Source organism: Leptopilina heterotoma, unplaced genomic scaffold (assembly GCF_015476425.1).
Source record: "Leptopilina heterotoma isolate Lh14 unplaced genomic scaffold, ASM1547642v1 Lhet_281, whole genome shotgun sequence".
In the NCBI taxonomy this organism is placed as follows: Eukaryota; Metazoa; Arthropoda; class Insecta; order Hymenoptera; family Figitidae; genus Leptopilina; species Leptopilina heterotoma.
Window position 1 is genome coordinate 777,140 of NW_025110988.1, and position 24,042 is coordinate 801,181.

The following is a 24,042-nucleotide window of genomic DNA, read 5'->3' on the forward strand; positions in this document are numbered from 1 at the left end:
TGTTGTCAATATTGCTGTAAGGTTATATTCTCGAGAATATGACCAAGAATATTTTCCTTCCGGAGAATTTAAGAGAATTTACTCTATTTTGGACGCACTTCTCTATTTTCAAATAAAAATAAATTGTTTAAACAAAAATTGATAAATAATAAAATAATGAATAATTCACAGTTAATATTAATTTGAAAATTATCAAATAGTAAAAAATTTGACACAATATGAATAAAATAAATAATATTTTAAAAATTATTGTAAAGTTTAGATTTTTAAGGTTATGTTTAGATTTTATATTGTTGGTTTTGTTATAAAAAATGGTAAACAAATTGTGACGCGCTCCCAAGAAAGTTACCTAAGATGCAAACGAATTATAGGTTATGTTTGTGTTTGATTTTTCTTGCTTAAAAGTTATTTTTTATTTATTTAAATTTTAAACCAGTTTTTATTGAATATTTTGGACGTTATGAAAACTTGAACATCAATAATTTGTAATAGTTATTGATTCTCTTTCTGTATTTTTACATCAAAAATTATAAACATAACCTAACACTTTTTTGGGAGCGCGTCACAATTAAAGTCCATTAATTAAATAATTAAAAAATTTTTAGAAGCAATTATCAATAATAATTTTATATAAATAATTGCTTTATAGTTAAAATCTCAAAAATATCCAATTTAGAAACTAAAGGTATATAAATACACAAATTCTCGTAAATTCTCCTGAAGAATTTTAGTCGGTTATATTCTCATTGTTCAGGTAATATTCCCTCTTCGCAATAATATTGCTACCCATCCCTGTTTAATCGGTGCAATTATATTGACAATGAGTAAGAGAAGGACAAAATATGTCCGTCCTTCTCTTCCTCATTCTAACGATTGCAATTGCAATTATACACTCTCGATTAGGAATCTATTATGCATAAAACAAGCATAAAGTGTTTCATATTTGGTACCTTTACCTTATCGGGTTCATTCTCATTACAATAAATACAAAGTGCTTTTCAATTGTTAGTGGTTAAATAATATATAATTTCGCGCCAGAGTTTCCGATAACCTAAAAAACAGCATTTTCTTTTAAATAAAAACTTTGTTTTCGAAATTGTAAATTTCTTCCAAAAATATATATATTAAATTCGGTATGTATTTTTGTTTACATCTTTGCTTATATATGTGAGAAAACATACCTCACGAGACTTTTCGTATGCAGCCACGCACGCACACTTGCAAAAAGAAGTCTCAAACACAATAAAATCCAACTCACACGCATGGAGTTCACAACGCAATATTGGAAGCGGTGCGAGACGGAGAAGATCACCAAGTAGTGCAAGAGAGAGAGAGCGAAGTGGATTCGGTAGAGTGAGAAGGAAGATGTACTCGTTGTCGGAGGGACGAAAATGGCGCGCATCGATTGGCGCTCTAGCCGTGACCCCCACCACATGCTTTCGCTTTCACCCAATGGGGCCTCACTTTCGCGTTCGCCCGCGCCGAGCCTTGAGCCGGCATGCTGCCACTGTCTCAGTGACTGGTACACCCTACGTGTGAGCGAGTGTTTTTCGTTGTGCGAAGAGCTGTGCCTCAACAAAAGGCAAAAAGCCGGCTTTCCTGCATCGTGTGTATGTTTTCAATAAATTTTTATCATTCATGCGATAAATCGCGACAAAGTTGAAGGACTTTTTTTTTATCAAGGGTGAGAATAAATAGTGAGATAGAGGACCTGGTAGTGTTTCGATCGAAAATACCCCGCAGCCGCCCCTCCGTCCCTCGCGCTGCGGTGGTGACCCTGACACTCGCTTTTTATATTTTTAATCGAATTCAATTTTATTTAACATTTCCGTGAAAAAGTTCATTCGCGTTATAATAATTCTTTAGTGACCTTGATTTCTCTACGAAATTCGCGTGTGTGCCCAGTGACCTTGACCTCCCGTTTCGAATCCCTAAGACTTGGATGATATGTGGATTTTTCTCGAAGGGTAGTTTCCGTGTGGGGTTTTTTTTTCGAGACACGTGGTTCCAGAAACAGTTGGGGTGTAAAAGTTGAGAAGGGTGTGTTGGAATGAAATAGTGCTCAAGACTACATTAGACGATTGTTTGTGAATTTTTTTTGTTTGTCAAAGGCAAAACAACGGATTTATTAATAAAGGAAAAAAAGGGAGACTGGAGTTTTTTTTGGAATAATATGGCCCCAAGACGACAGGTCAATGGGCATGGTGGTGTTTTAATTGATCCAACAACAAACAACAGTCTCAATCACGACACCATGGATAATATTATTGTTAATGGTCAACATTCAAATACGACACATTGCTGTATTCCAAGTGGTGAATGTCTTCGGGGAGATGCATTGATTCGAATGAATTCACTTCAGGATGTGATTAAAGTGACGTGTAATAATGATAATTGTCCAGTGGGACAATTTATGCATAGAGAATGTTTTGACGCATGGGAGCAGACGGTGTTGACATATTTGAAAAGTTGTGGACGTGCCAGAAGTTGGTCAGAGCGTCAACGTCATCAGAATCTTTGGACCAAGAAGGGTTATGATTTGGCATTCAAGGCTTGTGGATGTCGTTGTGGCCGTGGACATTTGAAGAAGGATTTAGATTGGTTGGCACCAGGTGTTAATCATGTGAATGGAAATCGTCACGAGGAGAATGAGGCGAAGAAGAAAAAGCGTAGGAATAGACAAAATACAAGACCGAGTCTTGCTGTTTCCGCTGGACCACCGGGACATGCTAATCATATGAATGGAGGAGGTCGAGGAACTGATATGCAGATTATTGAGAATGGACGAGGAAGGGCTGGTTCTCTTTCATCAAGCAATGGGTCCAGCTCACCGCCAGCATCCAGCGAGCCTAGCGTCAGCCCTCTTCATCAACCCCAGGCTCTTGTCAAGAAGAAGAGTAAGGTGGAATTCTTCAGCGATAGAGTTCGGTGAGTCTGGTTTTTCTCTCTATTTATTTGTGTTTGGTACATTTTTTTTCTTTTTTTTGATGTTTAACAGATGTTTTTTAATTGACTCTGAAAGAGATAATTGCCGATTCTAACCTCAATTTTCTTTTTATGGAATGTCGAGTGTATTGGCGTGTTTGTAATGTTCTGAATAAGTTTGCCTTCTTTTTAAAAGCTGAATAAGTTAACAGAATTTACAAATTGCCTTCTTTTTAAAGCTGAAAACTTGCGTTTATTTACGCTTAAAGATAATATTTTGATTCAACAAATATTACTTCGAGTGGGTGCTAAAATTCAATTTTTCTCATTTAGTTGAGGAATAAATTAAAATTTTTTCTCGAAATAAAATTATTCCTTCTCTTTGAAAATGTTAAAATGATCAGAAATTCAAGGTCAACAAATCTATAGTAGAATTTATTGAAATCTGACGTGTGAAGTATACTTTTGGAATTTAACTTTCAAGTGGTATTTTTATTTTATAAACTGAGGCGATGGTAAAAAAAATATTTACATGTTGCAATTTTTAATTAAGATAACAAAATAGTTTTATCAAATTCATAGAATGCTTGAAGCACAACTTTGCTCGTTGATATTATTTTTATCTTATCAATCAAATTTGAGACTTTATTTCACGAAATTAAGCTTACTTAGAATTTTATTTATTTTTTTTGATACTTTATTTATTATGAATTATTTTAACTTTGAATCAGAATTTCACAATTTTTACTTTTTTCTTACGTATTCTATTAAAATTAATTACATTATTAAAATTGAAGGATTAATTTTTATCAATAGAATTAATAAAAAAAATATAAATAATCATATACGTGATAAATAAAAATATACAGTTTTGAACTTTTAAATGAACGAAATTTATTTATTTCTTCTTCAAATTAATTTTTTATTGCAATATTTTTGCGTCACTGTCAAAAGAATAAAATAAAATTTTTAAAGAAGTTAAACTTTAAATATAACATTTGAGTTTTTAATTTTTATTACAATCAGTAATTTGTGAAAATATTTTTACAAAAATTTTTCGTTCATTTGAACAATCAGAACTTAAAACTATAAAAAACTTTAAAAAAAAAAAAAAAAAAAAAAAAAAAAAAACTACAAACTTATAAAACTATAAAAAATTAATCAAACTTTTACAGAAAAAATTGCAAAAATAACTTAATAATTATGAAAAAATCTGATTATGCAAGCAAATAGCTAAAAGTTTAGAATAATATAGAAAAAAATTTTATTGTGATAAAATAAAAGATTATCCGAATTGAATTGCATTCTAATAAATAAAAAATAGAATTTTAATTTCAACATTTTTTTCGCGTCCAATCTCTTTGTATATTGAATAGAACAAATCCATTCTTTTTTTTCATTAGTATCCTGTTCGTTGTTTTCAAATTGCATTTCGTAGTGAAATTTGTCGTAATTATAGGGTTAGATTTTGAAAGACTATTTTTTTTATTTAAAAGATAATATAATTTAGTGTGCGTTTTTGAATTTTCGAAAGATTTCCAAATTTAAAAATTATATATTTGTTTTGTATTCTCCTTGAATGTGTGTTCCTTGTATTGCAATGAAGATCGTGTGTGTTTGTTTTCGTGTCAGGCATTTCAAGGTCACATTTATTGTTCCCATTGCGCAATGTAAGGCCCAAGTTCCCACGATATTTAAATACAAAAAGCATTTTAGGAGACTGATAGACTTTATTTTTATTTCAGGTATTTGATTTTTGTTTATATTTTAGTTTTTTTTCTATCTTTAAATTAAGATTCGTGATTTAAATTTTCATGTCTAATTAAGATACCTAATAATAGTTTGTAAATTGAGTTGATCATTGTTTTCGTTTTAGAATATTTCGAAATTTGTCTAGTTAATATTATCGTTAAGTGAATGGTCATTTTTAGTCATTGTTAGTTTTAGGTTTTTAATAAAATCGGTTCTTTTGGCTGTTTTTGGGTATAAAATTGGGTTTATAATAAATCTTCGAAAACCTTAAAAAGACATCAAATTTTTAAATTGTTTTGGAGAAAATATTGCAAAATTGAATTAAATATACTCTTGAAAAAATTTTAGTTGAGTTTGTATAATTTTTTTTTTAATTATTCAAATGAATATGAGGGTGAATAATTGAATACTATACCTTTTAGATAAAAATTTTCTTAGTCAATTATTAAACAAATCATTATGTTCGGCATGAATTTTACATTGCCATTAAAAATGTAGTTTTAAATTTCTATATTCCAAAATTCCCTCGATTCTTAATTAATTAAAAACGATAATAATTACCATCAGCAGCTCTCTAAATCTGAATTAGTAAAAAGTCGTCTATTAGTTTGAATTGAAAATTTAAAAATTAAATCTGAACTATTTTGTAGTAAAATTTTACAATTCAGTAAATTTAAGTTCTTACCAAAGTTTTAGTGCATAATTATTAGAAATGTTCACTAATTTAATTATTCAAATTAGTGTACGACTAGTTCCTGAACTATTTATATTTTTGCTTTTCACTGCATTTTCGAAAATATTTATGTCGGCAAAAAATTTCGTTCTTACTTGAACATTCAGGACTTATGGATCATCACTAATTCAGATTTAGAGAGGGCGACTTTTGCTATTAAGGAATTAATTAATAATTCGAATTTACTTAAAATTCAAAACGTTCCAGTAAAACAAACTTCTCAGGATCTAAATTTTTGAAAAGCTCTCTGTACATGGAAATAAAATATAAAAAAAGTGAATATTTAACGAGATAATGATTTAGTTTTTTTACAAGAGACTGTTTTATATAAACGCTGAGAAAAATGAATCAATGTTTCTGGCAAATGCATGAAAATTATTTATTCAAAGACTTATGTGTACTGTAAAGAATTTGTATGAAATATAAGTTTTCATGTTTTTTTGAATAAAATTTTTTCTCTTTTTGGCGTAGATTTTCGAAATTGTTTATTAAAGTTCATGGGTGTTTTTTTTAAAACTGAACGAATAGGGGAAATTTCAAGGAAGAGGGTTGGATAATTTCCGGTATGATTCATTGTTGTTGGGAGTTTAATGGCGCCTTGGATTCTCATTTGTTGAGAATCCTTATATACGATATTGGTATTCACGCACGCATGAATGAACGTAGGTTCGTACCTCGAAGGTGCGTAGGTCTGCTTGCAAGAGAGTAGTAGATTGTACTAGACAGAGGCGTGGACAAAAAAAAAGAAAGATAACAAACATTTAACTATAGTCTCTATACTCTATGGTGAGTATATGTAGGAGAGAAATAGTGTCTTGTCCCTCCCATATAGTTGACGAGACTCTATATTCTATAAATAGATTTTGCTTTGGAAACCTGTCCTATTTCTGTTTGTCGTTATAATATACTCTTTCGATTTGCTATACGCTCCATCAAACTCGATATAAAATCTACGACTTTCATTTTGCTTTATGAAAAACTCGTACCTTTTATAATCTCCATCGGGGAATATTAAGGCGAGACACCTTCGTATATTCTTTGTTAATTATAGATTGAAATCTGTAAAAATTCTATTTGGATGAGATTGTTCGATTATGCCGGAATTTAGATATTATTGTTGAAAATACATTTCTCTTTGTTTCGTATTTGTCTATTGTATTCTGTATACCTATTTAGTGTATTATGCATTTTAGTGTATTTTGCATTTTAGTTTGTTGTGTATTTGTTTAGTGTGTTGTGTTATATAAGTTACGAGAGTAATCTTCTTATGTGAAGTGTGGAATTTATGTTTCTTTGTCATTACAAGTTAACTCTTTTTAGTAAGATTGATTGGATGTTTGATGTAACTAGCCCTAAGGTCAAGGTTGAAATCGTGATCAGAAGTGAGGTATTGCCTTCTTCATTTTCACCCCAATTTTATGGTAGTCGAGATAAGGGTCAACCCATGAAGATTGCTTGCTCTTTGGAATTTAATTTCTTTCGAGGGGTTGCTGTAATTTAACAAGGTTGCAAATATCCAAAAGATATTTTCCCTTGTTCCCGAGAAATTCCTTTCCACCCCTTGACATAGGATTATTGAATTGCACTTGTGAATTTATCTTCGCTCTCTATTTATTGAAATACAAAGAATTTAACACATTTTTTGTTAGAAACAATCCCGAAATGTTTTATAGAAAGTCTTAGTTTCTTAGAGATTTTCAGTTCTTTTTAAAATGGAATTTTTCAACCGATTTTCAGCAGATTATTTGAAAATGATAAGAAATTTTCAAGGAAGTGACAAGTTTGGTATATCAGAGGGAAAGTGAGATAGATCAATTTCGTCAAGTTTATTATGATCCCCCTTTCTCCATTTTTTTTTTTTTTGATGGGGGAGATAATGACATGGTGTAAAAAATGATGATCTCTTCATGACAAGTACTCTAATGCGTAAACTACTTTAACATGACAATGAAATGATAAATTTTTTTGAAATTTTGATCCTTTATGGCGAACTCTCATCCCTTTTATCTAAAAGTTTTTGATTTCGAAGAAGAGGATGAGAAAATTTTCGTGGGGAGAGAGACAACGAGTCGACCTTGCTTTGATTTTTAAAGTCAAAACCGGATTCCAAGTGGTGGTTATAAAAAAAGGGAAAAAATAATAATAAAGCGACTCTGCTACATGTTTTTGTTATGCGGGTCCCGAAGAAGCCCGCAAAGTAGTCTTTGGTCCTGTTCGAAAGCAAAATGAAACTTGCATGGGGAGTTTTAGGTGGTTCGATGGTTGAGTTGCTGCCTATATGGCGAAACACCGGTTTCGCGATGGGTCCCCGTGTTACAAGTCTATAGCCTTGACCGTGGCCACAACTTCAGGGCCATGAGTCGCTGTTGCATCCTTCAAGGTCAGTTGCGTCGAATGAATATATACACCGCAATAACATTCTCAACGATTATGTGCGTCGTGAAATTCATTCACGTGTTAGGAATCAAAAATTATGTCTATTTCTCTTGATTTTTTTTATAGGTGTAGGATTGTACATTTATTGTCGGTTCTCCATACAAACAAGGTACTTGACGCTTTGCTTTATAAACGAAGAACAATTATCTAGAGATTCGTGAAATTTTAGCGACACTGAGCGTCGAAAACTACTTTTTAATACTTTTGGGCTGTTTTCATTCACCTGGGTAGTTAAAAGTTTCTTGGGCATGATTTGAACTTTGGAAAACATTATTATTTGGCTCTTTGAGAACAAAATTTTTGATACTAGGCGTCGACGACGAATTCAGAGACCTTTAAAACTTGATTTTTTTGAAAACTTCTTTAATTTTCACTTGTAATATCACTAAGGTATCACTATGATAATAATGATAAAATTGGAGGAAATTGTTTAAAAGTTCCAAAGGTTTGTTTAATTAATCCACAATTAATAAAGGGTTGCCATGCAACCTGGAAATGTCAGAAAATTTTCTAATCTTTGAAAAAAAACATGGAAAAGTCTGGGAATTTGAAATGAGCAAAAGCGTAGCAACCCTGTAATAGTCCAGTGATTTTTATGCTTTTCTCGATTTCGGCTCTTGAATTCAAGTGACAGTTGGACAATCGCTTACTTCACTTTTGTATTCTCTCATTCAACTTTCCTATTGGCAGGATGCTTTTTGTTTAAATTTTACTATTGTAGTAAAAAATTTCCTAAACGTAACCTATAATTCTTTGTCATTCAAGGTCCCTTTCACCGAAAGCGACACAATATTCTCTTACTCAAAAATGATTACTATTAAGGAGGAACACTCATTACGTAACAAAATTTACATGTTGTAGAAGAAAAGTAGAAAAAGTGTTGGAAAGTAGGAAAAAAGGGGTGATGGGGAAGAAGATTTAACACATGCGTATGATATAGGAATGAAATATCATAATGACTGAGTTGGTCTTGACGGAAAAATGACGAATCGCAGAAGGGAGAGAGTCTTGAAAGCGAAAAAGCGAAAAACATCAGGCATCTATATATATACTACAGAGAAAAGGGATGAAACTTTAGGGGTGCCTCAGAAAATTTGGGTTCTCGAAACCTTCACACTCTCGTAAGCAATTACATAGCGATCAAGTAAAATGGCACACACCACATATGCGACGTGTGTGGAATATATACGTGTACATACTATATATATATAAAAGTTGAAAAGAAACGAGGGTAAGAATTGCAATGAAAGACGTTGAGAATCGTCTTCCTAAAAGCCTAAACTATTTCGGCACAATTTATTTCTGGTTAAAACACCACGTTGGGCGACCGTGAACCGTTTCGTATGGTTATATATACGGTGCGCATGGGGTCGTAGCAACCCCTTGGCAAAAGAGGCAAACACGAGCAAGAAGAGAAATTTATAGGTCGCATTGCGGCTCCCGAATACGTCCATTGCTACATTGTGTATATACTATATATTCTATATGTGCGGAGTTTAAGGTGTGTATATATGTGCGACGCGAGAAAAAAAAATGAATTTACGTTGAATAAATTCGAATCCTCAAAAATAACGCGAAATGCTTCAAGTATATATATATGTATGCATATCCAATGGGAAATGAGAGACGAGGGTGACACATATGCAGTCTGCACACGGTAAACATGTCAATTTTATATTCAAATTTGATTTTTGCAAAGCGCGAGATTTATTCAATGCAAAGAGTTTGTTTAGTACTTTGTTTTTTAGTTGCGCGCGTGGGTTAACGATAAAAATCCTGATTTTAAATCACAGGTATGCGAAATTTGTATTTTTTTTTTTGGAAAAGTTTGGATTTATAGGCGCTTGTATTTTGTCTATGGATTCTTTTGGGTTTGGATTATAGAATTCGGTTGATTAGATATACACTTTGAAATTTTATTTTTTAAATTTGGATTGTAGACACCCAAGTAGAAATGTCCGGAGTTAGGACGGAGTTAAACACCGACATGGTACTGACTCAGTACTGACCGTCGGTACTGACTTTCGGAACCCGATCAGTACTGGGAGTATACTGACTCCAAAACCGAATCAGTACTATGTCGGAGTTAGAAAAGTTCTAAAATCAGTACTGGCAGAAAACTGGCTTAACACTAAATCAGTACTGCGAAGGAGTTAAAAAAACAATCAAAATTTGTTATAATGTAATTAAACATTAAACATCGTTTGATTTATTAACAATTAAAATATTTGCAAAGATTTGTAAAAACATTATTCATCAACAATAATATCAAACATTTTATTAATTTATTATTAACTAATAGATATATTTTAATAATATAATAATAAATTATTATTAATTAATTATTTTTAGAATTATTACGTATTATTAATAATAAAAAAATTTTATTTTTTAAAGCTGTATATATATTTTTATTTATTTATTTAACAAAAATTTTTCTTAAATAAATTTTTTTTTATTATTATTTTAATAAATAATTAGATTATAAATAATAAATAAATAATTATATTAATAATTTTTACCATATTATTATGATGTATCTATTAATTACTACATAATGACTTGATAAAATGTATATAAAGATATATGTATAATAATTTTTCTTGAAATAAATATAATATGCAGTGGATTTATTATTAAAGCACTGTATATATCGGTCCCACAATTCAAAAGGAAGTTTATGCGAGATAACTCCCGAGCTTGCGTGGCTATGCGGTATGTGTATTCGACTTGCGTCCTCGAGGTCTAGGGTTCGGTCCCCCGTGCGTGCGATATTTTTCCGTCTTAGTTTTAAGTGTTTTGTGTATAATTCTTAACAGTGTTACATAAAGTATAAGTTTAAATAATTAATAACCAGTAATAATAATAATATAGTCATTAATTTAAATAAATAAGATTTAAGTAAATAATGAAGAAATAAGAAAAATATTTTTTTTAAACTTATTTTAATAAAAGGAATTCTAATAATTAATTAATAATAATTAATACTAATAATAATTATTAGTATTCAATAAATTACTCCCCATGCTTTAATAATTAAATAAGGAGCTTATACTGACCGCCGGTAAAAATCAGTACTGGACAGCGTTACCAGCCAGGGTTTTCCCAGTACTGACTTAGTACTGGAGTCAGTACTGCAATACTGGCAGTCAGTACAAGATCAGTACTATGCCAGTATTACATTTCTACTTGGGCATAGTTGCAAATATAATTGGAAATTGTATCATTTATTACATTTTGGTCAAAATTTATTTTATTAAAATAAATTTTTAATGTACGTTAGGTCCCTGAAGTTAGTGTGTCCCAAACAGAATTATTTTAACGAAACCGAAAAGAATAAACCGATTTTTTCGAAGTTTTTAAGTTCAAAAAAATACTCTGACAAAGTTTTAAACTTCCTAGGTGAAATTAGTTACATTTTGATCGTTAAATAGTAAAGTTTTCGATGTTGGGACATAATCTGAATACTAAGCAAAATTTAAATTTGAAGAAATAAATAAATTTCTTTCATTTCAGAGTTCAGAACTTTAGATACATTATAATTTGGAAAAAGTATTTTTTTTCCCTTCCGTGAAGTATACAGGAAGAAAAAATTATTTGTAGATTTACTTAATTGTACACGGAGAGACCGAGATTACTAATTTTTGTATAAAATCACACTAGAATTTACTATATTCACATTGCAACCACCGGAAATAAGGGGACTTTTTGTATTTTTTACTATTTTCTACACTAAGTCACTAATCCCGACAAATGTTCACCAAATTAGCAAAGTTTCTTACTATTTCGTCCAATAGTTCCAAACAACTGTAGTAAAACTCAGAAACATTGTGTACGTAAAATTACTATAGTCGTTGTAAATGCAGAAAGAAAGAGTGAAAGGAAAAAATACGGATTTTTGTCGCCGGTTTCCCGTCAATTCTTGACTAGTGGAGGTAAACTGGAAGGATTTTTACATACACAGACACACACACTCACACACTTATATATTTGTTGTTGGATAAATATTTGAAGACACACACATGTTTATTTCACTTATATGTATAGACGCGGTTAATTAATACACTAATACACAACTGCACGCACGACAACGAATTTCACTGAAAGTATACATCTTTGTTTCCTTATATATTGAATGATGAAAATTTACAGCACTTACGAGAAAGCAGTTTACTTTTAACAACTTATTATAAGACATACTTCTTGGGACAGGAATAAATGCAAAATTTATTAATTTATAATGGTCAATTTCTGAGATACCGAACGACCTACGTTTCACTTTATATTTAATTATTGTAGATAATATCCAAATTTATTTTACATACGCGAAACATAGTCACTGTCAATGATCGGAAGGCATCGGCTCATTTACGGAGATTGACGAGGTTAGCAACCAATAGAAATACAGGCGCCATATGACTGCACTCGCTAGCCACACTTGCTCACCAAAAATTACTACAGTGGATAGAAGATTTTAGTGGAAAATGTTTTCATTTGTCAGATTTTGTCTAATTAAATTAGAGAAAACTATAATCAATTTTCGCTACATTTACAACTCTTACACAAAATATTAAAACTTGCTATTTCAATGTAGCAAATTTATCTATTTCTTTTGTAAATTTATCTAATTCTGTAGTACATTATGCTAAAAGTCCCCTTATTTCCGGTCATTGCAACCGTTTTTAGTAATTTTTACGAATGTGGGTCTCTCCGTGTATATACCAGTTTGACTTAACAAGTTCAAATCACTTTCTTCGAATCAGGTAATGCCTGCACCTAGAGAAATGATTTATTTGAATTAAATAAAATTTATTTCAAACAAATAAAAAAGGATATTTGTCACAGAACCAACTAAACTTTTATTTAGCTCAAATAATATTTTTTATTTGAATTAATATATTTCGTTTAAATATCCATTTTTATTTAAATGAAAAAAATTTTATATTTTCTTTAAATATATTTTATATTTAGAACAAATAAAAAACACTTTTCATTTTAATAAATCCTGTAAGCATTCTAAAATATTAAAATTCACTTATAACCTTCAAATAAATTTAACAATCACAATCACTAATGGAACTTTTAATATTCATTAAAATAAATGTTTATTTTTATAAGAATATTTGTTAAATAAAGTCAGGTTTTTTTATTGTTAGTCATTTTACTTTACTTTTTCACTTCATATGTAAAAGTCCACTGTCACATTTTTCTCACAAAATCTCAAATAAGACACTAAAATGTAAATGAAATCACATACAAATCTGTTACTTTGTACTAATTAAAATTTTCACTTAAAAAGAAAAATTCTGTACTTAAATCAATTAAATTTGTTAACTATTCATGATGAATAAACCTCTTATAATTGTACGCGTTAAACTGTTAAAAGCAAAACATCTTATTGTTTTACTATAGCAATGCAATATGCGCAGGCGTCTACTTATAAGTCAAACAAACATTTATTTGAATCAAATATATTTTTTATTTGCTACAAATATACTATTTCATAAATTGCAAATATATTTCTTTATTTTAGATTAATTAGTGCATTTATTTGAAATAAATATTAGTTTATTTATTTTAAATAAAATATTTATTTGCAACAAATAAATTTTTCTTAAATATACACTTTTAGTTAAAATAAATAACTTTTTTCTCTGGGTGTGCTTCACATTCAAAGTTGGTAACTTGAGAATATTTTTTTTCTTCTTTTTTTTGTGTGTTCGTGTTTGAAAAAATTTCAACCAGTTTTTCATTGCATTTTGCGACAGAAGTCTGTGTACGAGCACTTTTAAGGAGATCCAGGATTGAATTCTAAAGAACTCTGTTTGGCAGCAAGAAATAAAATTCAAAGTAGAGAAAAAAAAGTAACTTGGAAAGTTCTCAATGTGTTTATAGCTTTTCTCGCTCCCCAAACACTTTTTTTTCAATCCTGGGAAGAGAAAAAAAACCTTAATACGAAAGACCATATTGCAATAACATTATATATTGGAGTGAAGTTTTTTTTATTAGTTTTAAAGAAATAAATTTTTCCTTAAAACAAAAGTTGTGCGGGAGAAAATTTAATTTCTTTCTGGAATTTCGAAAAATAATTATCAAGTTTTTATGTCGCTAAAATTCTGAATGTTCAAATTGGTTTATTTCTTTTTCAAATTTAAAATTTAATTCAAAACCCATTATCGAAATGCTCCAAAAATTAAGAACATTCAAATGAGGGAAATATTTTTTTTACTATTTTGAAAAACTGTTCTGACTGCAATAACAATTAAAAACTTAAATGAAATATTTTGAAACTTTATAAATTCTTTTTTTAATACTTGACGCAAAATTATTAATTGTGATCTGATTAATAATGATTTAAATTATAATTATTATTAATTGTGATTATAATTAAATTATAATAATTAATTTCTATAATTTGGAAAAAAATTAATTCATTTAGAATTTTAATGTATGAAATTAAAAAAATTTCCACTCATAAAATTATAATTTTTATAATAGTACATATTGTATATTTTTAAGTGATATAAATATAATTTTTTTTGTTAAAAAAACAAGATCGAGAAAAAATATTCTTTACTTGAACGATTCATATTCACTGACAAAAATTAATGTAAAATTATTCTTTTTTTCTAAATTTTATTTTGCATAAAATTTAATAAACCATACTTTAATGTACTTTAACAGTTCTGAATTATATAAAACAGATTAAATAATTACAAATTGTATAAAACTTACTTAACTTTAAAAATGAAAATTTTAAAGCGTGTAAAATAAACAATTATATTTAAGTTTTTTTATTAAAAAAGGTAACTACAAAGAATTTAATTATAAACAAATTAATTAACAGAATTAGTAAGTAATTAAAACAAATTACAAAAAAGTATAAAATATTTTTAAAAATATAACACACGAGACACAGTTTAATAATTTATAAAGTTTAGATGGAAATTGAATTATATTTATTTTTTGTAATTTTTAATTCAACTATTACGTTTAATAAACAAAATTAATATTATCGATTTTATAGTGAAATTTTTAATTAAAATTCAATTATTAAGATTTAAAGATATAATTTTTTCTTATCTGTCATTTTTTTCTTTTTTTTGCAATTTTACGTAAATTCTAAAAATATATTTTAAAAATAGCGCAGAAAAAGTGAAAGTTTGCATATAAGTTCACAAAAGACATATTCTCATTTTTTGATGGGAATTTAAGAAATTAAAAAATGATTAATGATAAGAAATTGCACGAATTGCAGTTTTGTGTAATAAACTTGACCTAATACAATAATGTGAATGCATTCCTTTACTCTCATAGCCGCGGAGAAGGTTAACGTGATCTTACGTAGTAATAATTCAGTACGTGATACAGGGCCGGATTTACAGTTGTGGAGGCCCCAGGGCTAAATTTATGTGGAGGCCCTTTCTAAAATTTTGTTTAATGTAAGGAAATATTAAATTATAATTAGTTGAAAGGAAATGTCATTAAATGACATAAGTGCATTTATTTTTTTAGAAAAAATACGTACATATGAAATTATAAAATAATTGGTGATTTTTTATTTTTTTACTTCTTATATTAATCAAAGATGAACTTTACGTGATTTTTCTTTGGCAAAATCATCTATAATTTGATTAAAACTCAAGTTGCGAAGGATGTCATTTTCCAAACTTAGAAGCGTTAGATTTTCTAAACGATTTTGTCCCATGCTAGTTCGCAATCTGTTTTTTATTATTTTCATCTTAGAAAATGACCTTTCTCCACTGCAATTGGTCACCATTAAGGTCAGGTATATGCGAAGAGCTATTTCTGCATTGCAAAATGATGACTTAAAATTATTTTCTAAAATTAATCTATAAAGGAATACTTCTGTAGATTCTCCCTCCCTTTTTTCATATTGCTTAGAAAAAGCCACAAGGTGAACAAGTTCATTTGTCAGATTCCGTTCGAGATCTTCAGGATAGGCGTCTACAAGATTATTTGCTTTTATTTCTAATTCGCAAGGTTCTATATCATTCAATTCGGCCAAGAACCCGAATCTTTCACAAATAGCCTCATAAGCCATTATTCGTTCAGCCAATGCCAAATTTAATTGGTCAATAACCGGAAGAAAACATTCGGTTCGAAATTTGTCTCTCGCCGATAATTGAACTGCAGGTGCTTGTCCATAATCAAGAGGTCGGAGCTTCACACTTGGTCTTCTCACACGTACAGATTCATACTCTTCAGTATTAGATAATTCCTTACCCGCTATTTCGTACGTTTCGAATGAATCTCTTTTCGATTCTACAAATGTTTTTAAAGACTTGAGTCCGTTAACAGCTGTAGACAGAATCATTGTGGAACTTTGCAGAATTTTATTTGTTGAATTGAACCTTTCAAGTATATCATGCCAAAATTTAATATAAATTGTAGTTTCAAGTTTAGACATTTTTTGCAAAAGACCGAGAGCTTCGTTTCTTACGATACTTTTTTGTTCGACGTCATCATAAATTTGAGCTAATGAATCTTGAATAGGTTTATAACCATAAGCCAGAGCTTTAGTGGCATCGGCCCGACATGACCATCTAGTATCGCTTAATTTCTTTAAAGTATAGAAGTTACCCTTTGTTTTCGAAGAGGATAATTTCTCAATTAGGATTTTATGTCGTGCAGTCGAATTGGTGAAAAATACAAAAAGTTCTTGGACAAAGCTAAAAAAAAGAACTGCAGCAAGGCACGTATTAGCAGCTGATTTTCCTACTAAATTCAATGAATGAGCAAAGCATGGAAGATGTTCAGCTAGAGGATTTTCCACCTTTATTAAAGCCTGCATACCTTTATATTTGCCACTCATATTTGCTGCATTATCAAAAGACTGACTTCGACAGTCCATTATGTTCAAACTTTGTTTACTTAAAAACTCAAGAAGAGCTTGAGCCATATCTTTGCCGGTATGGCCACAATTCGGAATAAAAGTTAAAAAACGTTCTACTGGATTCAAATTTTCCACGTATCGTATAACTACCGTTAATTGATCAATGTGTCCTTCATCAGCCGTAGAATCAACTGATATAGAATAGTATTTTGCTATTTTTATGCGAGCGACTATTTCACGCAATACTTCTTTGCCCATAAGGAAAATGATGTCTTCGACTACTGTTGATGATAAATAACTTGTGTGGCCACTTCCTTTATTTCCATATTCTTTCATATGAGCAGCAAGAAAAGGATCAAACTGAGAAATTAATTCCATAATTCCCAAAAAATTTCCATTATTTGGCGAACCAATAATTTCATCAAGACCTCGGAAAGCTAGTCCACGCTCAGCAATAAATGTAACGGTGCTTACAACTCTTTTAAGGACTTCTCGCCAATATCCAGCTACTTCAGAGGCCTAATAACCCAGTTAATGTAAATTGTTATGTTATTAGTATTGCTCATAATTTATTACACAGAAAAATTAGATTGTTATAGAACCAAAAATGTTTGTTATTGTTACCTACTATTTAAAGTTTTGTTATAGCAAGCTTTTAAAAATTTTATTTAATGAAAATTCGAATTTATAATGAAAGCAACTAAGCAAGCAAATTTTTATCAAAAATTAAACTTTGTGGTTCTATATTTTATTAACACATGGCACTCAACAATTTAGAAGTAAATACTTACTTGTTCTTGAAGTTTACGGTCAATACAATTTACTTCATTTAAACGCGTTGAAAAAACTATAACTGAATTCAAGTGATTCTTCGACAGTTCATGTTGACGTACACGTTCCGATGCATGTTTCCAATCACAGTAGCCTTCTTTACCTAATGCTACATACGTTGAAGTTGACAATAATTTGCATAAGAAACAATATATTTTTCCGGTAGATGGTGAAAAACATAACCAAAACCGATTAACTACTTCTTTGTTTTGATTAGTTCGATAAAAGAGACTTGATGTGCATTTTCTTTTACTCTCATTCACATTTTGTGTTGTCTGAGTAGCAGACAATTTAGAGATAGTTTCCTCGTCGCAGTTTTGTAATTCAGTTGAACCTTTTTTAATCCAAAAGTTAATTATATCGTCTGTGAAAGGTTCTTTCCAAAGACCTATATCAGTCGTAAAATTAAGATTATCCGATATCTTCTCCAAGTGTGCAGTGGTGGCCAATTTTATTTCAACTTCATCAAATTTTGAAATATTTGAACTGGAAGAAGAAGTAGATGGTTGTTCGTTACTTGTGACTTCAGGATTTCTGTTGTTAGTGGCGTCAATTTTTGATTCAGTTTCATCAAATTGAGAAATAGTTGAACTTGAAGTAGTAGTTGGTTTATCGATATTCGCAGGTTCAGGAATTTTGGAATCAATAAAATAATTGCTTATTTTTGGAGTTTTACAAAGTATCTGTTCAAATTTTTGTTCTTTTTCTGCAGCAATTTTCCTTTTTTGCGCACCACTTTGAAAACTTCGCCGAGATTTATGTCGATCTTCACTTCGATTGTACATTTTAATCTGCTCTATAAATAACGATAAAAATTACAATTAAGAACTAAGTGTTTATCTCAATAACCTTTATTAACAGGTAATACTTACTGTATTTTCCATACAAAATATTTGAAATTCGAACACAAACACTACAATCAGGCCTGACTACAATATATTTTATTAGACTTCAAAATGGAAATAATCTTGCATGTAGAACTAAAATAAGATACAGTTCATAATTTCCATCCCTTAGGTAAGGTTATGTGCAAAAAAATACATGATTACACCGTAAAAAATTCTAAAACTATTGCGGTTTGAAAGTGTCACATTTTCCTGAAAAATGAAAAGTCCTACATTTAATGTGACAACATAACCTTAATTAATGCAGCATTTTTACCATTGTCTGTAAAATATGACACTTTTAAACTATGTAATATTTTTAGGACTTTTTACAGTGTAAGTATAATACACAAAACTTAACCCAAAAACGACACTATAAATTTCACACTGCTGTCTGTCCACGTTAAAACAATAGGATATTCAATAAACTACATCTCTTCTCGTATATATACTTTACATTTACAAATTTTATTTAATTCGATCACGATTTTCTTATTAAAGCAAAAGCAAAATGGAGGTCTAACTACAAAGCATCTGGAGATAATAAACAGTGTTGATTGATATATATATATATAGACATATAGTTCTAGGAACTGTGATGTCAGGAGAAGGTTCAGATTTTGAACAAACAGATAGTTCTAAAAAGGACCACCACCTTGAGCACAACGATCGCAAGGTGGCGAATTAAAAGAAAGTAATTTCTTCAAACGTTACTAAGGTCGTAAATTATGACCTGGAGAATATTTTTTTAAACACGAGCAGAGAATTTTTAAACACGAGCAAAAATCATGAAATTTGTATTTGAGTTGGTGGAGGCCTTAAATGGTGGAGGCCCTGGGGCGACGGCCCCACTGGCCCCGCGGTAAATCCGGCCCTGACGTGATATCTAGTTTGAGTTGAGTTCACGTTTACGTCAGTAAAATTGGATCTCAAGTGACCTTAGAGTTTATCTTGTTTTTAAAAGAAAAAAGTCAGCAGAAAAACTCGATTCGTTAAGTGTAAAAATGTAATTAAACACTCTCGAAATTGTCGATTGGTATATATATTTATTATTAAAAATGTAATTTTGTTCTTTGTAATTTCCAATTTGGTTTCTTTTTTGTCTTTTTTTCTTGGAATGTAATTTCATATTGTATTTTCTTGAAAGTAATTAATTATAGTAATTTTTTTAATAATTAAAATTAAAAATTAATAATTAAAGTAATTAATAATACAAAAAATTTATAGTAGTTTATTGAATTATTGTTGATTATTATTTATTAATTATTAATAATTGCAATTAATTAAAAAAGTAATTAGCAAAAAAATTAATTTATTGAGTTGTGGTTAATTATTAATTACTATTATAATTAATTATAATTATTTAGTAAATATTATGATTTCTATTATTATTGTTAATTTATAAAGTAATTTGTTCTGTATAATTTTCAGTTTTGTTTTTTTTCTTTTTTTTATAATAATCTTCTATTTTGTCATTAAAACGAGTGTAAATTTTGAAAAGATAATTTGCAAATAAAATAACGAGGGTATTAGTTTCAATTTGCCTTAATAGAACAAATATTTGAAGAATGATTAGATATTCTAGGATTATAATATAGCGAAAGATGAGCTGAAAAAATGTTGAAATTTCATAATGTTTATTCTCAGTAGCGAGCGGGTATTAATTAAATTTCAAATATCGCAAATTTGTTTTTTTACATTTTCGAGCCTTTTTTTCACCTGTTTTGCATAAATATTTTTATTTATATACAGATACTTAATATTCAATTGGTCTTTAACTTTTCGGTTGGAAATAATATTTAAATTTGGCAAAAACAGATTTTTTCTTTTCATCTACCAATACTAGAGAGAAAATATCAAAAAGGGTTGATGGAATTTATAAAAGTAAAAAACAATTATTTTTTCTTGATTCTTAGAAAAAAGGTTATAAAGAATAAACGACCAATTAGACTCGGTCTAAAATTCAGAGATTAAAATTTGTGCTATAAATCGCCAGTGGGTAATTTTGATAAATATCGCCGCGTAATTCATGGGACGCGCAAAACCATTCACAAAGTCTGCGCGTTCGTTTTAATATAACGAGCGGTAGTTTTTTTTCTTTTATTTTTTTTTTTTGTAAATAAAATTATTAAACTGTGTCCCGCGTGTTCGAAAATGTCAGGGTCATCAAGGCGAATAGTATGTTCATGTTGGCACAGAATTTAAATCTGATCAAGACCATTCAGAATGTTTCTTTATTTTTTTTTTTTCTTACATTATATCGGAATTATATATCTGAAATGTTGTATTAAAAAATTTTAATAACTCGAAAATATATAATCTTTAATATTACAGAAATAGTCTGTCTTGGCTATTTTAACTCGGCTAGAAAAACAGGTTTCTATATGTGTATATATATACAATAGTGTCTCGAATGTATATTTTATCAATTTAGAATTCTCTTTTTACATCTTCCCTGTTGCGTAAAACCGTCAACTTTTATGAATTGTGTGTTTTTCAATCGTGCAAAGAAAAAGTCACTAAAGATAAAAATGTGATGAATTCATAATTTATTTATATGTCATCATACACATTATGAGTTAAGGAAAAGAAATTTTAAATCTATTTTTGTATTCCTTTTTTTTATTTATCTGATGCGAGATGAGAAATAGACAGAGGGAGAGAGATAGAGATAAGGAAAGAGGGTTGTAATTGAAAAAATAATTAAAAAGAAATTGAAAAAAAAATTGGGAAGAAAATTGAAAAGAAATTTTAAAGAATGAATTATAAATGTGCTAATGAAAAACAAGGAAGTTTCAAGTTTATTCGCCTTTTCTAAAAATGTAATAGCGGTATAGAAGTAGTCGAGATCGAAGACTGACCCTGAACTTATATTCCACGGCACGAGGTTCAGCTCAAGGATACCTTAAAGGAGAGGTTTATTTCTCATGAATTCTTAGTCTATTTCAATTTTAATATTTGTTTCACCATATCGAAAATTATAATAATTGTTTTGGGGAATATTTATTTCGTTTTTTGGAAATTTATTCGATTTTAGTTTGAAGAAAGTGTAGAATTGATCTTTTTCTTTTGAATCATGTGTCTTTATGTTATTTTTGCTTAGGTTTAGATTATTTTTGTTTATTTATACAGACTTTGAAACAATTAAATTATTTTCAAAAATTGTTTTTTTTAAATTTTCAGCAAAAATTGAATTATTTTAACAAATAATGAAATTCTTCGCTTGAATTCAATTATTTTCCAAATCTACTATTTTAATAAAATTTCACTAAAAAAATATGCAATTTAATTAAAATTTTAATAATATTCTTCAAAAAATGCAACTATTTTCGAAAATTTCCATAAAAAATTCTTTATAAAAAATTCAATTTTTAGAAATTATCAATTATTCTATCAACCATTTATTTCTGTAATTAAATAATTAAATTCTTGGCTAAAATTCAATTACTTTTAATTTCTAATATTGTAATAAAATTTTTCAAAAAAATTCAATTATTTAAAAAATGTTATAGAAATTCTTTCTTAAAATTCAATTTTGGATTATTTTTAGAAATTATCAATTATTCTGTCAATTATTTATTTTTTGTATTTAAATTATTCAATTCTTGGTAAAAATTCAATTATTTGTATAAAAATAGAAATTTTCAAAGGAATTCAATTATTTTAGATACTATTTTCATGAAATCTCAAAAGAAATCAAATTAAAAATATTTTAATATTAAATTCCTCAAAAGAATTCAACTATTTTTATATTAATGTAAAGAAAATTTGTTGCAAAAATTCAATTATTATCACAAACGAAGAAATTGTTCGCTGAAAGTCAATTACTGTTATTAATATTTACCATTTTAATAAAACAATTCAAAAGAATTAAATTATTAAAAAAAACTTTTATAAAATTCTTTTCATGAATTAAATTTTTGTTATAAATAATTAATTTTTTTGCAGGATTTAAATTAATTTTCATACAATTTTATTTCAATTTCAAGAAAATTTTAATTATTTTAAAAATTAAAAAAAATCTCTTGTAAAAATTCAATTATTTTCCAAAAAATTTGGAATCAAAATCTTTTGTATAATTTAAATATTTCTTAAAATTTAATTATTTTGTTGAATTTTTTTCATAAATTCTTTTTTGAATCAAGTATTTCAGTAATAATTTTAAGAAAGTTTTTTTACAATTTAATTATTCATCGAAAAAAAGTTCGATTAAAATATGCCTAAAATTTAATTCTCTTTAATTTATTTTCACGATATTTGGTTATTTGAAAATTTTATTATTTTCAAAAATTTTAATACAATTCTTTGAAACGATTCAATTATTTTCAAAAATTTAAAGAAAATTTTTCACAAATATCCAATTATTTTCAGAAATTTTGACAAAATTTGTTTATATAAGTCAAAATGGACTGCAGGATATTATTATTAAATAAATACATAACGATGTATAATAATTAAATTATTTTTCATTAAATTGTACTAGAATTACTCCAAAGTATATTTGATTATTTTCATAAATAATAAAATTCATCTCAAAAATTCTATTTTTGAATAATTGTTATTAAAAATTTGAAAAATAATTGGATTTTAGAAAAATTTAAAATTGGAGTTATTACCAGAATAAAAAAATACACTGAAAAAAAATTTATTTGATTCAAATAATCGATTACTTTACTATTATCAAATAAATATTTACTTGAATCAAATAAATATTTACTTGAATCAAATAATTTTTATTTGAATCAATTATTTCAGTATTTGAAGCAAATGCCATTTAGTTGATTCAATTAAAAATTCCTTTACTTAAGTAAACATTTATTTGATAATAGACAAGTAATCGGTAATTTGAATCAAATAAATTTATTTTCATTGTACTTTTTTCACTCATAAATCTACTTTATCCAATTGTTATAAAATTAATTTTCGATTGCGAAGCCAGTAATAATTATATTTTTGAACTAAAAACAAAATAAAAAAACATGAATAATCGATGAATATTAAGATCATCTGCAGTCTGTTTGCGTTGAAAACGGGGAATATTTTTGGAATGTCCGGTCGAACGAATAACAAAAAAAAAGAAATGTGAATTTAAAATTGAAATCGCATCAATAATACTTACATGATTTTGTAAATAGAAAATAAAGATTCGTCGTATTATAAATAGCGGATAGAGAATAAAAATGTGTCACGTAAAATGAGTATATATAAGAAAGAGAAAGAAAGAGACATATGTTTCTTTTTTTAAATACTCGTGAGTGACCTTCACACGTTGACCCACACTTTTATAAAGCATATATAGAAATGTGCGTGTAAAAAAAATGTCTGTGGTCCACATATGATCATGTGACAAAGGACATACGTGTATTAGTTACTCACCAATGCATGACGAACTGTTTACCAAATTTATGTAAATGTATATTGATCGTATAAGGATGGGCGCTGGTTCAGAACTCGTTGGGTCTTCACGATTGACCCGCTCATATACTTAATATTTATGAACTGATGTCTTTTACATATTAGATGTTTGTGTGTATTCCTATCACGTGCGTATATTTTCTTATTGTCGGTTTCGCACTCCCGAAATACAATTCTTCAATGCTATTTAACATTACCTTGTATTATCA

At 28.5% G+C, this 24,042-nt stretch overlaps 1 protein-coding gene across 1 annotated transcript in view; it reads left to right on the top strand.

Moving 5' to 3' along the window:
* The first annotated feature begins 1,480 nt into the window (after window positions 1–1,480).
* Window positions 1,481–24,042, top strand: part of LOC122504153 (headcase protein) — a 272,373-nt gene continuing 249,811 nt past the window's right edge. Inside the window, exon 1 of the mRNA XM_043615084.1 lies at window positions 1,481–2,928. Within this exon, the coding sequence (XP_043471019.1) occupies window positions 2,174–2,928 (755 nt within the window). The 5' untranslated portion in view covers window positions 1,481–2,173. The remainder of the gene's footprint in view (window positions 2,929–24,042) is intronic.